Source organism: Vanessa cardui, chromosome 16 (assembly GCF_905220365.1).
Source record: "Vanessa cardui chromosome 16, ilVanCard2.1, whole genome shotgun sequence".
NCBI classification, from domain to species: domain Eukaryota; kingdom Metazoa; phylum Arthropoda; class Insecta; order Lepidoptera; family Nymphalidae; genus Vanessa; species Vanessa cardui.
Window position 1 is genome coordinate 1,339,015 of NC_061138.1, and position 12,171 is coordinate 1,351,185.

At 30.8% G+C, this 12,171-nt stretch overlaps 2 protein-coding genes across 4 annotated transcripts in view; one reads left to right on the forward strand and one right to left on the reverse strand.

Annotated features, from left to right (window-relative positions):
* The window catches only part of LOC124536066 (adenylate cyclase type 2-like), a 225,159-nt gene that overhangs the window by 86,678 nt on the left and 126,310 nt on the right, over positions 1–12,171 (reverse strand). The gene's annotated exons all lie outside the window — the stretch shown is intronic.
* The window catches only part of LOC124536067 (probable E3 ubiquitin-protein ligase sinah), a 55,194-nt gene that overhangs the window by 31,880 nt on the left and 11,143 nt on the right, over positions 1–12,171 (forward strand). For both annotated transcript variants that reach the window (XM_047112498.1, XM_047112497.1), the window contains exon 2: positions 607–736. In XM_047112498.1, the coding sequence (XP_046968454.1) occupies positions 607–736 (130 nt within the window). The remainder of the gene's footprint in view (positions 1–606; positions 737–12,171) is intronic.

The following is a 12,171-nucleotide window of genomic DNA, read 5'->3' on the forward strand; positions in this document are numbered from 1 at the left end:
TCGTCAAACTGTCAATTTACTTGTATGTCACTATATAGAAGTTATCAATAGTTTTCGAGTTACGAGTAGCGCCTATCATAAAAGTCAAAATAAGTCAAGTCTTTCAAACATACGAAAAATAGGCAATTCTACCGCCCATAAACAAACATTCTTTCAATGAAGTAATCGAATATTTTGTTAACATCGTATACTCTAACCCATTTTGATGAAATACCGCAGGAAAAATAATTTGGCAGACTTTTACTAACGTTCCTCGATTGATGGATGCGTTTATCAGAAAATCCCTAAGTCGGCTTTCACGATTCCGATCGTATCGAGTAGGTTTATTCCAGTCAATAAATACAAAGAATACCAAACAGTTCGTATTCGATTACGCTGAGAACTCCTAAACTGAGCCGTATTTAAACAGTATTCCAGTATTCTAGAACTTCGTTTCTCTCTGATTTTAATATATTTCAACATAATATCTTATAGGTCTCTAAGACAACTCAAATTTGTAGTTATAAATCATATTTTTTTCCAAAGTGTTACAATTTACAATGATAGTCCTATTAGAAGATAAGGGTTAAAAATATATGAAAATTTATGATTTATTTCTGTCAACAGTTCCATTCCGTGACGGAGAAGAGATCTCAAAACAACGACTGCGGAGAGAACAGCATGACAATAGTTACAGAGAAGAAGATAGAAGACGACTCGTCGGAGTCGTCCAGTGGAGAAAATGTGGACATAGAAGGTGAGACTAATATTGTCGACCCAAACAGCTCAAAAGTCTTTACTCGGAAAAACAATCTAATAATACAAAAAATCATAATCAGCTTATTCCTAATTTAATTACCATTAACAATAAAAAGTACATACATATTTAAAATTTTAATTTAATAAAATTAAAATAAGCTTCAACAAACTTAACACAAGCTACAAATCAATGAAAGTAATGCCAATAATCAGATTACATAAAGATTACAAGATTTAATTATTTTTTGTATGCAATTTTATTTTTTTACGTTATTGATAATTTTCATTCAGAACGCGATAAACACTTCCAAAATGCAATGACCTAAGAAAAAAAAACAAATAACTAAAAAGACAAAATTTGAAAAGGTAGAAGGAATTGTATATCCGAGGCACACAAACTTCGCGCCAAAAAGTAAACCGAAGTCTCTGTGACGGGCAATCGCGCGTCTTTTTTTTTAAGTATTACGCTACAAGGTATTGATGCATTCAGCTGTAAGAATAGTTTTATAAAAAAAAAACGTTGCATGTTTTAGAAATCATTAAATATTGGTAACTATAAAACTTCATGGTAAATTAAAGCTTTTATATTATTAACTGCATTATATGCATATTTATAAAGTAACTTACATAAATATTGTGCAAGTTTGTTTTGATCCACAGATTAAATATTACAAATAAGGCGAGATTAAAACATATTAATTTAATTTGTAAATTGTAATTTACCGTACTGTGACGTACTTTATCATCGAATCGATTACCCCAATGCTAAAGGTTATCAAAATACCGCTCTTATTATATAATAAGTTTATTTTAACAGATTATTTATTGATAAGAACGGACCGCGTAATTGTTTTCGAAGCAGAGAGCTGAGATGGCCCAGTGGTTAGAACGCGTGCATGTTAACCGATGATTGCGGGTTCAAACCCAGGCAAGCACCGCTGATTCATGTGCTTAATTTGTCTTTATAATTCATCCCGTGCTCAGCGGTGAAGGAAAACATCGTGAGGAAACCTGTATGTGACAAATTTCATAGAAATTTGAAAAACATGTGTATTCCGCATTAGAACAGCGTGGTGGAATATGTTCCAAACCTTCTCCTCAAAGGGAGAGGAGGCCTGTAGTTGTTGTTGTTGTTGTTTTCGTAATATACAGATCGAAACTCTATTGTATAATCCCTGGATGTATTTTATTTTTCGGATAAACAATTTAATTATAATATTATTTATATAACGGATTTCTTGTTGTTTTTTCAATATTTATACTACTGACGATCTGCCCCGGCTTCGCACATGTGCAAAATTAGAACCATGTATACTACTAAAGGGTATGCCCCTTTCTCTGGACGCTTTGATGTTTTTTGAAAAATACTAATTCTCTGCGCATTTTTCTTAACTTTATTTCCGAAATACTTGGGGAATTTTATTATTGAAACGAATACCTATTCTATATATATAATTTATTGACTTCACGGAACCGGAAACTTAGATTGTTCATACGGAGTGAAAATTTTAAGAAACATTAGTCATAGTTATTCGTCATAATTTATTGTAAATTCAAACTAAACATATATTAATATCGTGAGAATTAACATATTCAAGTTGCCCACGTGACATTACGTCATCTTATTTGATATAGGCGTCATTTATAAGTCATATAAACAAAAATCTAGGAACTTATCCTCCAATATCAAACAGAGATGTTTTTTTTTATTAAAATAAAAACAAACCATTTTAAGATATCTCTAAGATAATATTATTTATATTGTATTCATTTTAAAAACACATGGAACATTGACCTTCCTTTATATTTTGTATTTGTTTAGTTCATTTCCTCATGTTAAAACCTCTTTGGATTTTGATTTTTTTTTTTTAATTTTTTAGTATTCAAGTTCAATTCAATGCTCAACAAAAGAAGTGACCAATCTCTTGAGACCTTTTTTTAACGGTATTTGTTTTTAGAATGTCAATTTCTTTTTTATTGATGACAGTTTACGGCTGTATTTTTTTAATTATCTTGGAAACCTTTAATTTAATAAATATAAGCTTATAGGCTAGTGTCTCGTTCCTATTGTAGATAAATTTTGTTGCTTATTATTCCACTACGCTAGTCCAATGCGGGTTGGTTGTTGGATATCAATGAGAATATTATTATTATTATTGTTTCTAATTTTATTATTGCTTAAAGGAATAACAAATATTTCAAGATATTCTGGTTAAAGTTTTTGTTAAGAAATCCTTACTTCCTAAGAATGATAAAAAAAAAACGTCCAAAGAATCGTTCTCCGCCAAAATTGAAGCCGCGTGCTGAAATGAGTTTCCAACGCTATCTCTAACAACTGACCATAGCCCAGAAGTGGGACAGTGGACAAAATGCTGACAATTTTTATTGTTTCCATTCGAAGCCAGTCCAGATATATCAATTGAGATAAATGTCAGTTGAACTGCCTCATAAGTTTAATTTTCTCAGCCGCTCGGCATTTATTATCAAATAAATACTAAGTAAATACAAATAGTTCTAACGCGTTAGTACGTTTGAGATGATGAACAAAGGCTAAAGCTAGCTCTGTGTTCAACAGAATTCCTTTGTTTCGCTTTATATGTCTGTTTGTATATAATTATATTACTCATATATTATAGTCGAGGCTCTACCAATGATTTATAAATGAGAATTTTTATATAAGTGTATATTTATTCATAATCGTCATCTTGGTCATCTTGACGAACGATTTGCTTAATTTTTTGAACGAGTAATTTTTTTTTATATTAGACAATTCTTTGTCTAATATAAAAAAAAAAACATTCAATTTATATGGACAACGCAGCCTAGGCTTAATAACTATAAAATGTCTTTCTTGGAGAGACTAGGTACCAAAAACTCATCAGATTTTGTACCACCAAACTAGTATTTACTATTATGCACACTGGATGAAAATAAACTCGCCTTAATTTATTAAATAAATTATATCTTAAAGATGTTAGGAAAGAAACAGTTGGATATAAAAACTGACCTTACTTAATACTATTTATAAACACAAAGGATTATTTATTATTGTGCAATATATTTAATCGAGAAAAACATTTGTGATAAATTGACTATAAAAAAACAAACAGAAAAGTGTAATTATCGACAACCAACTTAACCGGGTATGGCATTTTGAAGTTGTTATATTATGTTGTTATCTTTATCAACATTTTTATTTTTTTTTATTTTAGCCCTGTTAATTTTAAATGTCTTAGTTTCGTCCTTTTGTGACAGAAACCTCTTTGGGTACTTAAAGAAGTTTCAACACAATGGGTTTCATAATTCATTCAATTTTAATTCATAAAGATTTATTGTAACAAGCTGGGGTAGAAAATATAGAAGAAATTCAAAACTCACAACAGAATTCAAGCTTAAAATATAAGAATAAAAAAAGCAACATTGAATATAAAAATGATAAAATATATAGGACGTAAGGATCAAAATGCCGTATCAAAGATTGGTGGTTGTAATCATTTTACACTTGAGATAAGGGATACCTAACAGAATCGCATTACGAGTTATTTTTTATAAATTTAATAAAAAAAATCGACGTCAATGACATTGTTATATTAAACAGTCAACAGGCTACGCTGTCACGTAGACATTAATTTTAAAATTTTGATCCTTATATCTTTTATATTTCGGTTTAATTTTCAACAAATTTATAAATCTATCGTTACTAAAATACGAATTAAATAAAAAAATAACATTACTCTTAATTATAAATTCAATTGTATTATGTAACTTTTGTGATGAATATAGATAATTATGTTGTCATTGAAATATTATTTAATTAATAAAAACTAATAAATAAATATGTATTGAAATATAAAATTTAGGTCTTGGTAACATAATTTGAATTTAAATATGAACGGAGAGCGCAGATGACAACAGCTAACATGCTTCCTAAATCATAAGAGTGCTTAGCATCTATTAAAGGTCGTCAATAGACATAAATAGTAAGAAATATTTCTTACTAGTTATGTCTATTGACGACCTCCGTGGTCGAGTGGTGTGTACACCGGTTCATGGGTACGCCACTCTGAGGTCCCGGGTTCGATTCCCGGCGGAGTCGATGTAGATTACCATTAGTTTTCTACGTTGTCTTGGGTCTGGGTGTTTGTGGTTACGTCGTTACTTCTGTTTTCCATAATACAAGTGCTTAAGCTACTTACATTGGGATCAGAGTAATGTATGTGATGTTGTCTCATATTTATTATTTATTCTTCATACACAATAATGTGTTCCCTTGAATTGAACCTGTGACCCAAACAGACCGTTCTATGCGAACGATCTCAGCAAATAAACAACTCATCTTTCGTTGAAGTTTACATATTTGAACTACCGAGAATTCAATATGTCACATTGACGTCATTCATCACAATTTTTTTTTATTCTAAAAAAATAAACAAGATATATATACACAGCCTATAGATAAGCGGTCAGAAAGAATTCATTAATTAAAATAATAGTATCACAAACGCGATAATCTCATTACATGTCAAGTTCTTGATGACATAATTACAATATATCAATTAAAAGTGGATAAACGATTTTGAATTTTATTTCCAGAGCGATAAAGTATTTTTTTCGCTTGGATTGGAGTGTGACGTCACAAGTGGGTCGAGCCAATGAATCATTGCCTCTTGTAAATCTACCGCTATACTTGTCAGGTGTGAATAATACTATTCTATGGAATGCCGTATACATATATAGTAGCTCAAAATCTTTGTCAAAGTCCTGTTTTCATATTGCTTGACTGCCTGATGTGCTTTTCCATAGTTAATAGTCTATAAAGCTTAAGATTACAAGGTCCTACGAATCGGTCAACAAATTCAGTCATTTGTCAGCAAAGTGAATTTGCGGACAAATTATAATAATTAAATAATCTTAACCTGTAATTAAAAAGATATTTAAATAGATGTAAATCGTATAACATAAAGGAAAAAAAGATACATAATATTGTATGAATGTGGGATGTTTAAGAGTAAACAGATACCTCAAAGGCTAAAGTCCAATATCGAGTGACCGGCCTGGTATTTTGTACGAGAAAATGCATAAAAAAATCTCGAGGATTTCGCTATTAATTTGTGCCGTGATGGCCCCGTGGTTAACCGATGTGTTGCAGATTCAAACCAACAAGCATCACTAAATTTTCATGTGCTTAATTCGTTGTGTGTGAAGAACACTTGTATATAATATACATTTAAATTCAGATTTGCTTCGAATAAGTTAACAACAATGACAGTCTGTAAATTTCCCACTGCAGGGTTAAGGCCTCCTCCCCCTTTGAGGAAAAAGTGTGGATCATATTCTACCAAGCTGTTCCAATGCGGATTGGTGGAATACACATGTGGCATAATTTCTATGAAATTAGTTACATGCAGGTTTCTGCACGATGTTTTTCTTCACCGCCGAGCTCGAGATGAATTATAAACAAAAATGAAGCACATGAATATTCAGTGGCGCTTGCATGGGTTTGAACCCGCAATCATCGGTTAAGATGCACGCGTTCGAACCACGGGGCCATCTCGGCTCGACATACATAGTTAATCATTGTTATTTCTTCAATTGAGGAATTTAATGTTATCGAGGATTTACCAAAAATTATAAGAAAGACTTAAATAAATTATCAGTATTTGAAACGATATCAATCGTAAAATAAAGGAAAAACCATTAAATGAATTATGTCGGTATGACGCTTTGTAAGTAAGGCTTTTATTATAATTAAAATAAAATATTATCTGTAATATTAACGCGGTTTACTTCTGAGTATTATATAGATAGTATTTGTACATATTTTTTAATTTATACCTCTCTATTACGGACCGTCGGCAGAATGAATTATTCATTTAATTTAAAATACCCAAATCAATGTGCATTAAAATCGACGACAAAAAGTCGAAAGATACTCTAAAGTAAAATATAACATATCGTAATCCTTAAACCCGTAAAAATAGAATTAAAAACAGCTTAAGTAACAAAAAATTAGTAAGATTGATATATCTTACTAATTTTGTAATTAATTACTTTTTTAATCATGAATTGAATCTCAGACACATTTACGTCTTTTCCATTTTTTGAGTATTTACGTATCTTTTTTATCTCGTCGCGTTGTGCATCTATTTAAATTAAATTTAGGTATTTTTATACTCATTTATGATAACTTGTCACATATCATCATCATCTCATTTGAAATTTTTTTTCTAAGTTCTCACTTCTCACACACACACACACACTATTATACCTTGTGAGCACGAAAGTCACTCACACATGTTAAATTATATAAATAATAATTGTTTTATAAAATTTAACGTAAAAGGACACCATCGTGTCACTAAATCTTTAATAGTTTAAGAATTCAAATCCTAATAGTTATGTATTGATATCTTCATTTACCATAGATATTTGTCTACTGTTTTATAAAAAAAAAAAAAAAAAATAATATTTGACATTTCATAGGTAAAAGCATTCAGAATGACGTCGCATGCATGCTTGCACAAATATAATGAGTTGCAGACACGAAAGGGATTCTCCTACTATAAAGAAATCACATTTTGCAAGGCTTTTCCGATATTACGCAGTCAACAAGATATTTTAAATGTCAATGCTGTAAGCGCCATTATGGAAAAAAGAGTGTTCTTATTTTAAACAAAAGATTCAAAAAAAGAATACGTTCGATCTCGCGTTCACATTACCTCATTCGTATTTCGAACTGTCATATTTTCCCGAACAAGATACTCTGTCACAATGACAAGATTTTTTTACCAATTTGACACAGTTTCTATTTTTTTCCATCAACGGATTCCGAACGTAAATGTCAATTTTTGAAATTGGATCGTTCTGCAACGGTTTGGTTAAAAAAAACGGTTACAAAGGTATAATGCATTATTTTCAATTTTAGCATAACAGAACATTTCGTAATATATACTGGCGTCGTTATTGCGAAAATTTACTAAAATTAAAGTTTTAAATATAAATGTTTGAATCCAATTAGCGTTAACAGTAATATATACATACGTATAAAAATAAAGGTCGTATTTTAAAGAGCAAGCCGAAATAATGATTAAATAACAAACAGCCATGCATATTAAAATGTTTTTAACATCCTTGCAAATCTTTATTTGCATTAAATTAATATTCCCTCTGATATTACAAACATATATGTTTGTATTTTTGTATCTCAGGTCTCTGAACAAATAATTTGATGAAAAATCAAAATATTCTTTGTTCAAGTAGGCTCATTAAAGTACTCTTGAATCGTTTCTACCAACGTAGATTCTACTCAGTGAAACTCAGTTGTTACTCTTTTCTAACATTTCAATTATTGATTATATCAATGAAGAACAATTAAATTAATATATATCGTGTATTGAACAATATTTTAGTTAAAAATTTTATATAAGTATAAATAAGCCTTAACATTGATAACGCAATTATAAGTATTATAATAAATATTTTGAATATGGATCGTTATTATGGATCATTGGTTCAAATCCACTCATCAATCATTGATTCTTCGACCATAACAATAAGTGTGAAATATTGGGGGAACCTCTGGCACATTTAGAATAAATTATTGCACACTTTATTAGTATTATTTAGGACTGAGTTTGAAAATGCCCTTCAGTTGAAAATGCTTCTTTTCAAATTTTAAAGAAGAATAGTCATAGTAACGAATTGAATTAAAGAAAATATCCCACCACGAAGCTTAGGCCTTCTTTTTGAGGAAAAGGCTTGGACCTTATTACACGATCTTTCAATGCGGGTTTATGGATACATTTGATTGAAATTATATCCGCGCTGGTTACTTCGCGAAGATTTCCTTCACCATTAAAAAAAAATATGAATTATAAACACAAATTATACATATGAAATTTCAGTGGTGTTTTAAACCCGTATTCATGTGTTCAGTATCTTCTAAAGATGTTGCTTGTTACCTTTTGTATCCAAGAATGCGCGTTAAACAGCGTAATGCTTCATAATATCATATTAACACGCAATAGCTTTTTTTAAATCAGTTTGTAATCGTCATAATCTTAGTTAACAAATATAATATGCCAACCTCTGTCATTTGCCAATAACATAACGTAATCCACATTGCATGACCAGTTTTAATGTGTTTAAGTCATTACAACAATTGTATAGCAATGATTATGTATTATTATTGTAAATTGATCCTTCGCATTTACACGCTATTAAGGAAATCGTTTTTTTTTTAATTTATCTGCGTACTACGATCATACGTACGTGTTCGACGACGCATACCATAAAGACGGTTTACATTTCGACGTAACGACAATATTATCGCCAGCTAGTTATCCGCTCTTACCGTTCTATAGCTCGTACTACCTATTATTACGATCGTATAATTAAGTATTATACAATATATAACAACAAACAACAACAGCCTGTAAATTGTTGTTTGGTGGAATACAAGTGGGGAAGAATTTCTATGAAATTAGACACATTGTTTGATGTTTTTCCTTAACCGGCGAGCACGAGATGAATTATAAACACAAATTAAGTACACAAATATTCAGTGATGCTTGTCTGGGTTTCAACCCGCAATCATCGGTTAAGATGCACGTGTTCTAACCTATATATAACCTATATATATGCTCACAATGTTTCAAATCCCAGATTAAAAGTTCGAACTTAAGCTGTATTTTATCCTAGTGCTTATGGGACGATAGCTTCAAATAAAAAAAAAAACGGTTATGGTCTCATTTTGTTGAGCCCTATATGAGCAGAAAATTAATGAATATTCTTGATGGCAATTTGCAAAATTATTATAGTTTAAAAAAGATTTATTTATTGAGATTGGTAGCAAGATACTGATCAGTTGAATATTTCGGATTTACATTCTATCTGATAACTTAGAGATGAGGCAATAGGAAGTTCAGCTAACATAGCGGATACACTTGTCATCCTCCTGTCCTAATCCCAACTTTACTTGGGATACAGCAAATCTTCTTCTTCCATACTTCTCTTTCTAACGTCATCTCACAAGTAACATTATTTCCAGCCATATCATCTTTCACATCATCCATCGTTTCTTTGGTCGACAGTGGACACTCTTGTGCTCTATAATATATTCGGTAGGTAGGTTAGCCTCCCTTAAGAATGTTCGCCGGCAAGCAGAAACTGGTCAAGATGGCATAATTAATTTATGAAGATGATGTTATAAGGATCTATGCGATCCATTAGATAGAACTGTTATACTCATGTAAAGCTTATTTCAACTAAGGTCCAAAACTAAGCAAGTTCGGCTAAATTTTACATGATATATCATGTCTATTTAGAGAAACGTAAAAAGTCCTTGTTTCTGATAAAACTCTACCATATATTTATCGCCAAACCGCCATTGTGGCGTTATGAAATAAGTTCCAAACTTTCATAAAAAAAGGGCACCGCTTAGCAGATGTTACGATATTGATGCAGAATTAAAGTAGCAATAGCCAACTGTTTCTCAGGGTTTCTATGCTTTTAAGGCCTTAATTCGTCACTGTCTTCTTGGCACTTTTGTTATCACGCCAAAATTTTTAAGTTAACATTATAATAAGATATGTCGTGTAATCATTTTTCTCGAGCGAAATTAAATAATAATTGACTACATACGGGTATAACAATTCAATTTAAATGTCAGCTATGGATAACAGCGAATACGAACGCCACACTTTTTTATCATTATTTGCATGCGAATATAAGAGCAGTCAATAATTAAATTTTATTTTAAAATGAAATATAAATAATCCACTTTTGCGCTTAAACTTTCAATCAATCAAAGGTATCAGCAACGAGTCGATGGTTTTAGTGTTAATAAAAACTACGTCCATAAAATATAATAGTTGTTTTTAATCTGTGTCCTTAAAAAGTTATATATTAACAATAATAATATGTAAATGTCAGGTTGGAAAAAAATATGTTAGTGATTAAATTTTATAATAATGCTCGCTTGATGGGCGACATTTTTATTGCTAACAAATATGAATTATCGAAAAATATTGACTATGAGGTTCTGTGGGACGAGACCTTGTCATTATTAAAAATTAAAAAAAAAAGATTTTTGCTTTGACATGACGTCGTATTTATTAAATATTATTAAATAAGTATATGTGTGTGACGCATGGTAATAGTATGTGTGATGTATAAAAATATAAGCTTTCTATACTACTTCCACCGGCCGCATTACTTTCGCAAAAAGGGTCACAAACTTTTGTTATGTTGCATCACATATCAATATAATTACATATTATTGAATCCTTGATTCGATACTCCATTTTAACTACAAATGTTGTTAAGATTAGCTATATACCTATTTGCCTTTACCGCAATAATACAAGAAAATTCGCTAGGGTTGTTCAATTTACTGTCATTTAAAAATAATCCTACAAACTAAGGGTTTAGACATATGCAGGCTTCCTCGCGATGTTTTTATTCACTTACATTTGCGTTTATAATTCATTGAGTACTCGATTCGAAGAAATTTACCAAGTCTTAAACTTTTAGTACCTTTTGAATCTAAACATCAAATTATTGCGACGCAATATGTCATTCTCGATCGGTAAAGCACATTATTACTCATACTGAGCACAATAGATCTTAAGGTGACGAACCTTTTCTTACTCCGACTGTACATATCAATTCAGTAGCACTTTAATCGGTTTGAAACCAATGCTTAAAATACACACGCTAATACTTATCATTATCCTAGTTCTGATATCAGGGAGATTAATTATTCTGATCAAATGTCATTTTTTTTTTGCAAACTAACGAGTGCTACCGTAACCTGTTTATCATGCCGACATCGGAAAAATATCCAAAAATAAACATTTCGTAAAGATACAATTCAGTTGTTTAAATCAAGGTCTGTTATGTATTTGACATTTTTTTTAATTCTTCAAAAAACTGAAAGTATGAAAGAGACAACGCATAAATTCGATCTGGTTTATATCGAGCGAGATAAAGACAGCAGATTTTCTATATCGAATAAATTCGTTAATACCTGCGCCTCGCGTACAAACAAGTCACTATAACCTCGAAACCTTTCACAGTTATGTAACTAGTTACGTTACGTCGTATTGTAACCAAGTAACTGCTTGTTGCGACATTGAACTTTAATGCGTTAAATGTTTTTAAACTACTATTTATAAAAAAAATTACGAATACAAATAAGCCATTGTCTCGAAGATAAACTGTTTGCTTAAATTGGCGTTATATTCGTCTGTCTCTTAGTACAGAGACTATATTATGCTGCTGTTCAAGGTCACGGACTCAAACCGTGGGACCGCAAAATTAAAAAGTGATTGCATCAAATCCTCGATACTTGTTGACTTCCAGGCAGGATATATAACATACATATATATTGTATTTATGTAACATGTATTTTGAAATGTTGAAAAAAGTTAC